This window comes from Phytophthora sojae, assembly GCF_000149755.1.
Source record: "Phytophthora sojae unplaced genomic scaffold PHYSOscaffold_12, whole genome shotgun sequence".
Lineage (NCBI taxonomy): Eukaryota > Oomycota > Peronosporomycetes > Peronosporales > Peronosporaceae > Phytophthora > Phytophthora sojae.
This window is the reverse complement of record NW_009258126.1, coordinates 1086428-1099462: the sequence shown is the minus strand read 5'-3', so window position 1 is coordinate 1099462 and position 13035 is coordinate 1086428. Positions and strand designations below refer to the sequence as shown.

Sequence of the window (13035 nt, the reverse complement as noted above, 5' to 3'; positions counted from 1 at the left end):
CTTGAAAACTTCCAGGCATTTCGAACGCTGGGCAATGCAACACACGAAGCTTCACAGCGGTTGCACGATCAAGTTTACTCCATTCACGGTGTACTTCTTCATTAGTGGCCGTGACCCCAAGGTAATGGCAGTTAAAGTTCACCATGAAGCACGAAGGTAGCGTCCCTGCCAGAGGATGCACTTTGGGCATGCACATGCTTATTGGTGTCTTCGTAGCTGCATACACATGCAAAGCCAGTAAAACAGCACCCCACACAGCAAATGCAAGATGGATAGCGGGGAGAACTTTATGTGAGAGGCTTCGCGCTTCCGTGGTCTTCTTGCTTGAGGGAATTTGAGAATGGCACCCGGTGTGGTATGGTGGTAATAGCGTGGTAGTTCGTTTATCCCCAACTTCTGTATCTATCGGTCCGACAACATCCACTTGGATTTTTGCTCATTGGGATGTAGCGTATCAGTTCCATCATATCTGCGATGGCCATGACAAGGCCAAGCGAGAAAATAATGCGCACCGCCAGATCCATCCATGAAGCTACCAGAACGAGCTGCAGCTCGGTCAGCATCTGTGCTAGCAAGTCGTCGTCGTTCAGAATGTCACCCCGGAAGTTGTCCGTGGTGGAGTCGAGCTCGCCCATATTGCGCAGTAAAATCACTGTCGACACACATGAGATCCAACTCGCAGTCGGACACGAGCAATGCAAACCGACACCGGGCCTCATCGCGCCAGAACCAGCGAGAATGGACAATCAAGGACGACCAACAATTGAACACCAGCAAACGATGTAGAACCCGTTGAGGCGAGTGTCTGCAAGATATTTGCTCACACGAAATGCTTGTATAGTCTGAAGAACGGTCTCCAGGACCTCTCGACTAATGACGGCACCGTGGAAGTATCTTCCGTTCACACCAAACAATCCACGCCATCGATGAACTGCACGGTATATCCACCCAAGTACCCGAGCATAACAGGTGTGTTGGGCTCTAGACTTGATGTTTTCCTTGCTCGCGTTGCTGCTGGATTTAATACAACGACCAGGTATAGTAAAGCATGACGAAGGCCGATGCCAGCACAAACCGATCACCATGTGTAGAGCGCATGCGCCGAGCGTAGCGGCCAAGATCGCGTGCACGAAAGCAATACTACGAAAATGCTCTCGCAGGATTCCGACGTTGTATCCATAGGTCTCGAGTACGTAGCTCAAAACTGTCGAATCGAAGCCCCAGTAGAGTTTCGCGAAGCACGCATTGTACACACACGTAAGGAGATGGACGCCAAAGAGAAGCAGCCAGCAGAAGGCGAACGCGCAAAACGAAAGGGCCACGAACTCTGTGAAGGGGGCTCGTGCCAGCAGTCGTGCACCATTGATTTACCAAGAGGTTACTTCAGCATCGCAAGCGCTAATTCTGGTGTGCAGCTCGCCACAGAAAACTTTTGTATTTGCATACGAAAACAATGGACGCTAAGAACTAAACGTGTGTTACACAGATAAAATGAATCTAGTTTTGTATCATTCGTTCACGAGACGGTAAAATTGATCCCAATCATCGAGCGGGAAATCTGTGGGTCTGGATGGTGGAGTGCAGTCAACAACCTGGCTAAGGAAGACCCAATTTGCCTCGGATGAATTCATCAGCAGTGGGGAAAACTGAGCTGAAAATGGTTCGCTGAAGGTCTTTGAAACTCCAATCATGATTCTGTCGAGGTCAGAGCAATATGGGGACCCACCAGCTAACAGTTTTGGCGGATAACCTGGATTTGGTTGGAGAATCAGGTCCATCCACGCCCAGAAGAATGACACGGAAGTTTGCGTAACATCGATAATGGGGGCACTTGTCGTCGGGTGAAGCACATTTTGAGGTACAACACTGATGTTTGTGCGTCCAAGACCAATGCGCAATAGACCATTTACTTCGAACAGCTCCGATGGTACCTCTGTGATGGAATTTCCGCTCAGTGCCAGATAATACGGCTGTAATCGGGTAAGTGCGGGCGGGACAGAAGTTAATTTGCTGTTCTCCATGTAGATGCTCGAGTGGGCGCGCCATATTGTATCAATATCACTTGGTAGCTCGCAGAGATTAGTCTCGCAGAAAACGATCTGACTGAGACTATTGGGAAAGTCTGGTGACTGCAAACCACGTGGGAGGAGTCCATTCGTCATGTTCACGCGAGCTGCAGTCAAAGAGAGTACTTTCGGGTGGCTACTGTTCGTGACGGCAGCTTCCAACCCCCAGCCTGCTATTGTGGAGTTGTACACTTGGATTTCTTGCAGCTGAGAGAATTCACGAAAACTTTCGGGCATTTCGAACGCTGGGCAATGCAGCACACGAAGCTTCACAGCGGTTGCACGATCAAGTTTACTCCATTCACGGTGTACTTCTTCATTAGTGGCCGTGATCCCAAGGTAATGGCAGTTAAAGTTCACCATGAAGCACGAAGGTAGCGTCCCTGCCAGAGGATGCACTTTGGGCATGCACATGCTTAGTGGTGTCTTCGTAGTTGCATACACATGCAAAGCCAGTAAAACAGCGCCCCACACAGCGAACGCAATATGTACAGCGTGATGAAAAGGTGCTTGTGCTTCCGACGCCGGCTTGGTTAAAACTTTGACTATGCGTTGTGGCTGTTGCGATAGTAGTGGAGTAGCTCGTAGCCCATCAACTTCTGTGTCGCTGCAAGCTCTGACGGCCTGCACTTGGATCTTGCTTGCTGGCGAGTAGCGTATCAGTTCCTTCATGTTTGTGATAGTCATGGCGAGACTAAGCGAGAAAATGCTGCGCATTGCCAAATCAGTCCAAGACGCTACGAGAACTAGCTGCGTTTCAGTCAGCATCTGTGCTAGCCTGTCATCATCTCCCAGTCTATCAAACTGAAATCCCTCAGCGGTAAGCTCCAATTCACCGACGTAACGTAGTACAATCGCTGTCGACACACCCACCGTCGACATGAGATCCAATGCGCAGTCAGACACAAGCAACGCAAAGCGACGTCGGGCTTCATCGCGCGAGAACCAACGAGAATGGATAACCAAGGACGACCAGCAGTTGATAACAAGTAGCCCGACGTAGAAGCCGTTGAGGCGAGTGTCGGGTAGATGGACGCTCATACGAAATGCCTGCATGGTCTGGAGAACGGTCTCAAGGACTTCTCGGCAAATGATGGAGGTGTGGAAGTAGCTTCCATTTACACCAAAGAGTTCGCTCCAACGCTGGAAGGCACGGTATATCCACCCAAACACCCGCGCACAGCAAGTCTGCTTGACTTTAGATTTTATGCCTCCCTTGGTCAGGTTGTTGCTCGATTTCTTGGATTGTCCAGTTTCCATGCCACATGATGGCCGATGCCAGCATAAGCTGACAAGCATGTGCAGGGCACATGCTCCGTGTATACCAGCCAGGATCATGTACACAAGAGCGATAATACGAAACTTCTCTCGGGGATTCCAATGATGTAAAGCTCGAGCACATAGCTCAGAAGTGTTGAATCGAAGCCCCAGTAGAATTTCGCAAAGCACGCGTTGTAGACGAACGTTAGGAGGTGGACGCCAAAGAGAACCACCCACCAGTAAGCGAACGCGCAGAATGAAAGACCCACGAACTTGTTTGAAGGCGGTTCAGGCAAGCCATGGACCATTGGTTTCTCGACCATGGCTCTGCTAATTCTGGTTGGGACTCACAACACAGTTTTCGATTGCTGCCTGCTAGAAATACGGCTGTCGATAGATTAAATGCGTAAGCTTACTCATAGTTATAGCTGGCAAAATAATGCGTTGGCACGCCATTGGTACTTCTACGCAGCATGTGGCGCGTGGCGCCGTCGGTAGTCTGCTTCATCTTCACGCAGAATCTGTGCGGCACGGTTTGCTACCATCACCACCGACGAGTGCACGTTGCCGTTCGGGATGAGAGGGATGACAGACGCGTCAGCTACGCGTAGACTCTTGACGCCGAAGACGCGCAAATGGTTGTCCACGACACCCTCGTCCTCTGACGTCGCCATGGACGCACTGCCAACCCAATGCGTATTTCTAAACACCGAGTTGAGTACCCACTCCTCCAGATCTAGCATACACAACGCACATTTCCGTCAGGGCGTGAACTCATACTACTCAAACTTTTTGTATAGCGTATAGCATACCTTTCGAGGAAGTGACGTCGGCGCCTGGGGTGATTTCCTTCCCGATCAGGTCCTTCTCGTCTAATACAGCATTCAAGGCATTGATGTTAGTATCTCAAGCACACTTTAGTACCAAACACACTCGGTCCGCCTTACCTAGTATTGCTGCAATTTCTCGAACCACGCCAATGGCCCACGTGATCTTCCAGACGTCACCTGCTCGAAGGTGTTCAGGCTTGTGCTCCGGCACCTCCGAGACAACGCGCGGGATTAAGTGGTCATCGATGTCGTTGCCGTCGACGGAAGCATCTTCGTCGTGAACGAGCACCACGCGATTGCGCGCAAGCGGGTGAAGCAGCGCAATCGTGATGATCACCTCCGTCACGTGATTGAGCTCCGCGCTGTTCGACATATGTGGCTCGGACTTGCGTGGGAACAGTGTGAGCTGGATTTCAGGTATGGTCGAGCCTGGGGGGATCAGAAACGCCCCAACACTAATGCCGGCCGAGCCAAATAGACCAAAGCTGGACGCATTGGTGTGCTTTGTGTTGGTGGCTTTGAAATACGAGTCCAACTCCGCCCTTCATCATGTACGACAACATCGTCAGAATCCTGGCGTCAAAGCGATAGGCAGTGCAGGACTGACTTACTTGAGATCGACGGCTCGGGGTAACTCGCACTCGAACGTCATTCCAATGACAGGGTGGTCTTGCAGGTTCATCCCAACGCGCGGCAGGTGCTTCTTCACAGGAAGATCCACTTTCTCGAGCGTGTCGCGATTCCCGAGTCCAGACAGCATCAGAATCTTGGGCGTGTTGATCGCTCCCGCTGTAACGATGACTTCCCCATGCTTTGCGAGACGAATGAGCTGCGCCGTGCCGTTGCTGTATCGAACTTCCACACCTTCCGTCACGTTATTATCGTTGATCCGGATTCTCTGATGTCATGACAACAATATTAAACAAGTCAGAATATGTGCTGGCAACGTTCGTGGGGAAGATACAGCGAGTGCACTCACCGTTACGGTCGTGTCGAGCATCAGGCGGAAATTGCTCTTGGTGGACTTGCCCGTCTTGGTGTCCAGCATCGGCCCAAGAAACGCCTTGGCGGCACTCTCGCGCACACCGTCGCGGGTGTTGAAGTGGTAGTACCCAGCCCCATACCGCCCACCGGGTGCATTGAAGTCCGCTGTCCGTGGGATGCCCAACTCCTCGCACGCCTCAATGAACTCGTTGGACAGCGCCGTCTCCACTGCAGGTGGACTGGTGCGGAGAAACCCTTGAGTGCTGTGGTAGCTCGAGTTGGGTCCGTCGAAGTCCTCGATCGTCATGTAGATGTCCAGCGCCTCCTCCCACGTCCACTTGTCCATCTGCCACCGCTCCAGATCCGATGGCAGCGCTCGCACTAAACCCACAGACCACACGTTAGCCCTCATCCATTGTCACGTAAACTACACAGCGGACGTCGCAACCCACCGTAGAGCATGGCGTTGTGGATCCCACAGCCGCCCAGCGCCTTGGCCACATTCACGTCCGGGTACGCCCAATGCAGCGACGGCGTGTTGGCCACGTTGGTCCAGTAGAACGGCACGTCGAACGGCGTCAAGGCCTTGGCATTCAGTGGCGACGCAATCGCCTCCTGCAGTCAATAACCAAGATCATCAGTACCATTAGCTTTCACCCTCCTTGCACCAACCTTCTCCTCCTCCCTCACCTTGCCACCCAACTCCGTCTGTGACGCGTTGCCCGCCTCGATCAGTAGCACGCGCCGCCAGGGATCGTCGCTCAGCAGCTTGGACACCACGGAGCCCGCCGGTCCACCGCCGATCACAATGGCATCGAACTGCAGCACACAGTCACACCCAATGTAAGCACCGGATCAAGACCCTCTTACGACCACGCGCAGATTCGACCGTCGACGCGTCTTTACCTCTTCCTCCAGCACCAGCGGCGTGATCACCGACGGCGCAGCTACATGCGCCGACCCCTTCAGCAGCCGCAGCACGATCGCAATGCAGCTCACGGCGCCTGCGAACAGCAGCAGCAGCGCCAGGCCGCTCACGAGGAGGCGCGTGCGGCGGCCGATGCGCTGCGAGACACCCGAGGGCAGCAGCGGCGAGCGCTCGTCGCTGAAGCTGGCGGCCATGGACGGATCTGTGGGTGGAGCTCGTCAATGGGCTGGCCGACTGACGGACTGGACGCCTGCGTGGCCGATTGAGAAATGCAACCGCCAGGTCAGTGGCGTGCCTGGGGTCCATCTCGCCGTTCCGGCTTCAAGTGGGGTGGCAGGTGATCCCTTGGACGGCGTTTCACACGTCGCATGCGGGCTGAATCTCGTGTGGACACACTGATTTCCTGTGGACAGGCATACCGTTTCGGCGGTACGCTGGATGCTGATCCGTTTTCGTGGTACAGCATCCCGCCACCAGCTGATACAGTCTTCAACACCGAATGCCTCCTAAGTGAGGATACCCGTTGTGATTTCCTTTGCCGCACCGGAACCACCGAGCTCCATGCAGAATGCTAAGAGCTACCTAGCACAACTAGTATTAATAGGATGTTCGTAGCGAGCTCGCTTCGAGATTTAGGGACTTGCTCGTCTAAGGGCCCACGTGTCAAGATGGGTTGATGCTCTCTTCTTAACCTTCAACACACTTGTTGTACTACATGTGCAAGTGCCACCACCAGCCCTGCCCTGCAGGTGCCAACAACATAAGAGTCTGGCGCTGCCAAGCGGTAGCCTGACCTCCTCAGCTCGAAGCCTCGCCAAGCCATCTGGCATGTTGGCGCGAAAGAAAGTTCGCCCATCATTTTCCCACCCTTATTCGTTCGGTGGCTGTAGCCGACCACGTGGGTCCGATGCCTTTCCCAGCTCACTATCGAATCCACCCCCGAGTGCGCAAGTCCAAGGCAGCCAGCGACCAACACTCTCCGCAGCCAACAGCAGCAGCCACAGTCAACAAACAATGCGCGAGATCCTGTCCATCCACTTGGGCCAGGGCGGCATCCAGACGGGCAACTCCTGCTGGGAGCTCTACTGCCTGGAGCACGGCATCCAGCCCGACGGCACCATGCCCAGCGACAAGACCGTGGGCGGCGGCGACGACTCGTTCTCGACCTTCTTCTCCGAGACGGGCTCGGGCAAGCACGTGCCGCGCGCCGTGTTCGTGGACCTGGAGCCGACGGTGTGTGACGAGGTGCGCACGGGCACTTATCGTCAGCTGTACCACCCGGAGCAGATCATCTCGGGCAAGGAGGACGCCGCCAACAACTACGCGCGCGGCCACTACACGATCGGCAAGGAGGTGGTGGACCTGGTGCTGGACCGCGTGCGCAAGCTGGCGGACGCGTGCACGGGCCTGCAGGGCTTCATGGTGTTCAACGCCGTGGGCGGCGGCACCGGCTCCGGACTGGGCTCGCTGCTGCTGGAGCGCCTGTCGGTGGACTACGGCCGCAAGAGCAAGCTGGGCTTCACGATCTACCCGTCGCCGCTGGTGTCGTCGGCCGTGGTGGAGCCGTACAACTCGGTGCTGTCGACGCACGCGCTGCTGGAGCATACGGACGTGGCCATCATGCTGGACAACGAGGCCATCTACGACATCTGCCGCCGCTCGCTGGACATCGAGCGCCCGACGTACACGAACCTGAACCGCCTGATCGCGCAGGTGATCTCGTCGCTGACGACGTCGCTGCGCTTCGACGGCTCGCTGAACGTGGACATCACCGAGTTCCAGACGAACCTGGTGCCGTACCCGCGCATCCACTTTATGCTGAGCTCGTACGCGCCCGTGATCTCGGCCGAAAAGGCGTACCACGAGCAGCTGTCGGTGGCCGAGATCACCAACAGTGCGTTCGAGCCGACGTCGATGATGGCCAAGTGCGACCCGCGCCACGGCAAGTACATGGCGGCGTGTCTGATGTACCGCGGCGACGTGGTGCCGAAGGACGTGAACGCGGCCGTGGCGACGATCAAGACGAAGCGCACGATCCAGTTCGTGGACTGGTGCCCGACGGGCTTCAAGTGCGGCATCAACTACCAGCCGCCGTCGGTGGTGCCGGGCGGCGACCTGGCCCGTGTGCAGCGCGCCGTGGCCATGATCTCGAACACGAGCGCGATCGCGGAGGTGTTCTCGCGCATCGACCACAAGTTCGACCTGATGTACGCGAAGCGCGCGTTCGTGCACTGGTTCGTGGGCGAGGGCATGGAGGAGGGCGAGTTCTCGGAGGCTCGCGAGGACCTGGCCGCGCTCGAGAAGGACTACGAGGAGGTGTCGGCCGAGACGGCCGAGGGCGACGACGAGGAGTTTGGCGAGGAGTACTAAGTACACACTCCAGGTAAAGTTATCGACAGTCCCCAGAGATCATCACCACCAGCTGCCGGTCTGTAGAGCTGTGATGCAGCAAGGACGCTTCTACTTCGCGCTGGCCATTTCGCTGACGATCGCAACGAACCAAGTCACAGAAGAATTTTAAGGATCGAACAGCAATTTTGTATGGCGTAAGTACACGATCAAAACTCAAGACGCAGTGCTTCTCACTGCCCGTCTTGCTTCCCACTCCTATTCTACACACTTGCTATTCAGGTATGGACTCTTCGTGTTCGTTCTTCTTGTTGGTGTATTCTGCCCATTTCGGAGACTTGTGGTGGTCTCCTTTGTGTAGGATCGGCCCGACGAAGATCTTTGAGAGCGTGGCGATCCTCTTGAGCGAATTGCGCTTCGAACGAACACCCACCGACTCGTTCGAGTCTGGGGCCATGTCAGCAGCAGTCACTGTTTTCTTGCGAACCGAGGGGGCCTTGGACGACTTCTTCTGCAGCAGCTCGGCCGTCCCCTCAGCGACTGCAAGCAGCGCGTTGGTCTGGATGATCGACGGTCGCTGAGATTTGCTTCTCTTCCGTTGCGTCCCAAGCGTGCGGTCGATTATCGCCGCAAAGTTCAAGCACGCAGTCTATCAAAGTCATAAACCGAGTTAGTTGTGTAGTTCTTCACAAATACAAGGCAGAGTAATAGCGTACCACACAAAAGTCCATGTTCTCGGACAGTTTGGCCTCCACCACCATCTCGCGCTCTCTCCTGTCGGCGAGCAGGGCGGCAGCTTCGCTCGAGTTCTTGCGCATGATGTTGACGCGCTCGATGCCCAGTCGGTTGAGCAGACTGATGTCCTTGATCGCCTCGTTAAAGACCTTCTGCATGAGAAAGAAGTGGTTGATGATCTGGATCTCAGTCGAGTGCGTGTAGTGCTGCTTTGACGCGGGGTCCTCCCCGCGATCCGTCGAGGGTGCCGAGGATGCTGACACCGTTCGAGTCGAGAGTGAAGGGAGTCGAAAGGTCTCGACTGGGTCGATCACAGCTTGTGAGTCCGTTCTAGCTTGGTCTTCCTGTGTGGACTCAGATGGCATGTCCTCCTCAATCTTCTCAGACATATCACGCGTGCTGGGGAACGCGTGCATCAGACTCCGAACAATTGCAGAAGACTCGTCCGGCTTGATCTGCTTTTGAGCTCGTCGCTGAGTAATTCAATAAGATACCACCTTAGTTGAGAGGTGCTCTCATTCACGACTACCAACAGAAAACTTACCTTTTTGAGCATCTTTTCCTGCGCGTACAGCTCGTAGCAAATGTAGAACTGGCCACCGACCAGCGTGAGCGGCATAGCGGTGTAGCACGAACTGAAGATCACGCCGATGATATCGACCATTTTCCCCAGCGATGTGCGCGGATACAGATCTCCATAGCCGACAGTAGTGAAGCTTACGAGCGAGAACCACGTCGAGTGCAGCATATCCGTCATCATAGTGACGAGGGTGTTTTGAACGCAGATGCGCTTGCCGATGGGCAATCCTTCCGACATCTCGGCAGTTAAGACGTTCTTGCTCCACCACATGCAGCTCTTCCCCACAAAACATTCGGTACCGCGCTCAAGCTCGAAGAAAACGGCTGCAGAGACCACACAACCCAAGAACAGGAAGAAAAGCTACAATATAAACAAGGGTTAAAAAACGCGCAGCCACTTGAGTTAAGAAAAAAAGAGATCCTACCGGGATTACAATCCGTTCCACCGTAAGCTGCGCCGTCCTAATCAGCACACGTGACCCGGGAATGTGAGAGCCAAGCTTGAGAATACGAAGGCTCTTGAGGAACCGAACCATCGAGAAAAATGAGGGCAATGTTGGTATGACCGAGTACGTCGGCCACTCTCCGATCATGATCTCGACCACCTCGACGTAGAACGGGATCAAAATGAGGATACTCGCAAGCACTTTCAAATCCGCCCAAATAAGACGTCTCACTGGGTGGGCGTACACGCGCAACGCCACCTCAACCGTGAACAAAAATCCAAACAGAAACTCGAAGTAGATCCAGTAGGGCTCCATGTCGAACATGAACTGCACCGGGGGGTTGCAAAGTCGACTATTGCATACGTAGGTAATGCCAGGACCCGACGGGAAAACGTCACTGCATGATACTGGGAAATTCTTCGAGCCAAAGTTCACACCCGAAGCATAGCAGGTCTCATCTGGATCCCCAATCTCGCAGTCGAAATCAACAATCTGCTCTGTCACTTCGACCGATAATCCGGATCCCGTCCCTGATACTTCCTTGAACACATAACACCCCGGATCATCGTATCTATCGCAGAATGCATGAACGTTGCGCTGGCACAGAAATGTCCGTACTCCTGTGTTCTGAAGCTCCGAGGTAGTCTGCAAGTAAAACACGGCGATACTGAGCACGATGGTGTACATGCGGACTTTGTTCACAGCACGAGCTATTGGCGTGTCGTGACGGTACTCGAAAACGTTCCAAATCTCCGCCCGCAAGCTCTTTGGGTCCACGTGGTGGTCGTGATGTGAGATTGCCTTCACAGCTTTAGCACCTAATGCTACGAGCGCTCCCTTAGCGCGATTAATTCGAGATATACTGTGAGAGCCAAAAGTGTGCGTGCCTTTGCTGGTGAGCAAGCCGCTAGACAAATATCGATCCAGGTCCGTCTCGTGTTCTGGTAATGGGGATTTTAACGCCAACAACAATTCGTGCGCTTCTGAGCACACGCGAGTGTGGAGTTTAATGACCGACATAATGCCATCTAAAGCATGAGAAGCCTCGTCACTACGTCGCTTAGTGCTTTGAATCACAGCCTCCAGAGTCGTCGGAATATCAGTCGCAGCCGCAGGGGGGCAGACTATGTGTTGAAGTGAGGCATTCACTTCCAAAATCGACTGCGACAACTGGTAGAACCGATCGCACGTGTTCGAGCTCGCGTATTTCATGGTATGCGCCTCAATTTTCTCCAATTCGTCGTCGTCATTTCTTCCAGCAAGAGCGTTAATAATCTGCCGTCGGGACATGTCCGCGGAAAGCTTAGAAGTGCGCTTCTTCTCGCGTTGCGGTTGGTTCTGCTGCGGCAGCTTTAAATTCTCAGCATATTCTTCGTATTCGGCCCACGCCAGTTCGTACTTGACACCGATAATTGCGAGCGGCATCGAAAAGTAGACCGTTCCAAAAATCATAACAATGCACACGAGTATCAGCGATCCAGCATTGTGAAGCGATGGCACTTGGCTCCCGTAGCCCACTGTTGCAACCCTAAAATAATTCAAATTCGACGTCAATTAGAACTCTAGCTACGCCCCCATCTTTTAAAAGCACGTACGTGAGCATGACGAAGTAGCCGGTGTTTAGAATATCCGTAAAGGTGCATGTTTTCAGGTCATAACACGGTTCAGCATAGAAAATGGCGGTGGCAAACACCATCACAACCGTGACCAAAAAGAAAAGCTGTCATACCGGTGAAGAGGGTTGTTAGTAGCAACGATCGAGCATTAATGGTAGGGTAAGAGTTACCGTACCGTAATCGTCAGTGGAGCGATGGAATTTACCGCTGCCTGGAACAGCACCTTCGTCCCCACATACACGTAGGCTAGGACAATAAGCCGGATAGCGCGCAAGATGCGCAAGTTGAACATGAACGCATCTGCAAACTCAGTGTCCGCCCCCGCCGCGAGTAATAAAAGTCTGGGCAATGCAGCTATCGCCGCTAAGAGTGTTATCCACGTCGAGACTGATCTCCAGAACTGGGACTGACTAGGTGCAGTTACCCATCGTGCGACGAACTCGAAGACAAAAAATAACGAGAACAGTACTTCAACAGCGATGAACGTGCTATCGCCCGGCATATAGGGATATCCAGGATCAGAGCTACCGAAGCGCGGTCCATCAACCGTCTCACTCGCCATTGCGCACACGTTGATAAACAGAAGCACCATTAGAAGCTGCTGCAGTCGCCAGCCGATATTTGACTCCTCCGGGTTCGAAAGAAAAAAGTTAATTCGTGCCCTCAAGGGCATGGCACGGATCCTCTCGGGTGCACGTACCAGCGGGAGGTCGTGAGCGAATAGTTTAGCCAGTGCTCTCCGAATTCGACGCAGCATTCGTCTTCCGCCTCTTCCAGACAATTTGGGGCGACTTCGAGAGTTTTCCGAGTCTTGGTGCTTGATAATTGTCGTTGTGGTAGAGTGAGCCACAGTTAGAGATGCTGGAGGGCCGACGAGTGGGGGTTCATCTAACGTTACGTTGTCGTCGTTGGTGTCATCCGGTGGAGCCTCTGGCATATCTTCTTTAGCTGGACCTGCAGCCCCATCCGTCGGTAGACTGTGGACTTCGTCATCTTCCTCCTGTTCCTCGCTCCAGGTCCTCTCCTCGGTGACGTCCCTCACGTGCAGCATGGCTCATACGCGGAATCCGTACTGAAACAGGAGTGCCGTGAGCCCCGCGCTCTCGTCACCAGTTGAGCAAGCAGAATTGAGAGTCTAGCCCGCCCACTTGGAACCGCGAAACCAACTCTGGCATTCCCATTTTGGCTTGGGCGGGCATGCTGGTTATTTTCGTTCGTTTTCGAGTGAGTGACAGACTGTCT

At 54.1% G+C, this 13035-nt stretch overlaps 6 protein-coding genes across 6 annotated transcripts; 1 reads left to right on the top strand and 5 right to left on the bottom strand.

The window, feature by feature from the left end:
- Positions 1 to 94: 94 nt before the first annotated feature.
- On the bottom strand, positions 95 to 563 carry PHYSODRAFT_418831 (hypothetical protein; the record flags this gene model as incomplete). Its single annotated transcript, XM_009538779.1, has 2 exons — positions 95 to 306; positions 416 to 563. Coding segments are annotated over 2 exons (360 nt in total), but the record flags the coding sequence as incomplete, so codon positions are not given.
- A 183-nt stretch (positions 564 to 746) lies between these two features.
- On the bottom strand, positions 747 to 1349 carry PHYSODRAFT_528368 (hypothetical protein; the record flags this gene model as incomplete). The annotated part of the gene is made up of 1 exon (XM_009538778.1): positions 747 to 1349. A coding segment is annotated over one exon (603 nt), but the record flags the coding sequence as incomplete, so codon positions are not given.
- Positions 1350 to 1508: 159 nt separating this feature from the next.
- PHYSODRAFT_319335 (hypothetical protein) lies at positions 1509 to 3634 on the bottom strand (the record flags this gene model as incomplete). The annotated part of the gene is made up of 2 exons (XM_009538777.1): positions 1509 to 3254; positions 3425 to 3634. The coding sequence occupies 2 exons, from the start codon at positions 3632 to 3634 to the stop codon at positions 1509 to 1511; spliced, it is 1956 nt and encodes a 651-aa protein (XP_009537072.1).
- Positions 3635 to 3790: 156 nt separating this feature from the next.
- PHYSODRAFT_362244 (hypothetical protein) lies at positions 3791 to 6262 on the bottom strand (the record flags this gene model as incomplete). Its single annotated transcript, XM_009538776.1, has 8 exons — positions 3791 to 4062; positions 4139 to 4231; positions 4274 to 4698; positions 4768 to 5054; positions 5136 to 5521; positions 5593 to 5755; positions 5813 to 5959; positions 6011 to 6262. The coding sequence occupies 8 exons, from the start codon at positions 6260 to 6262 to the stop codon at positions 3791 to 3793; spliced, it is 2025 nt and encodes a 674-aa protein (XP_009537071.1).
- Positions 6263 to 7073: 811 nt separating this feature from the next.
- On the top strand, positions 7074 to 8439 carry PHYSODRAFT_288901 (hypothetical protein; the record flags this gene model as incomplete). Its single annotated transcript, XM_009538775.1, has 2 exons — positions 7074 to 7184; positions 7215 to 8439. Exons 1-2 carry the CDS (start codon positions 7083 to 7085, stop codon positions 8436 to 8438), a joined length of 1326 nt encoding a protein of 441 aa, XP_009537070.1. The 5' UTR covers positions 7074 to 7082.
- A 1128-nt stretch (positions 8440 to 9567) lies between these two features.
- PHYSODRAFT_529284 (hypothetical protein) lies at positions 9568 to 12466 on the bottom strand (the record flags this gene model as incomplete). Its single annotated transcript, XM_009538774.1, has 6 exons — positions 9568 to 10092; positions 10157 to 10887; positions 10985 to 10986; positions 11145 to 11705; positions 11773 to 11897; positions 11969 to 12466. 6 exons carry the CDS (start codon positions 12464 to 12466, stop codon positions 9568 to 9570), a joined length of 2442 nt encoding a protein of 813 aa, XP_009537069.1.
- Between the last annotated feature and the right edge of the window lie 569 nt (positions 12467 to 13035).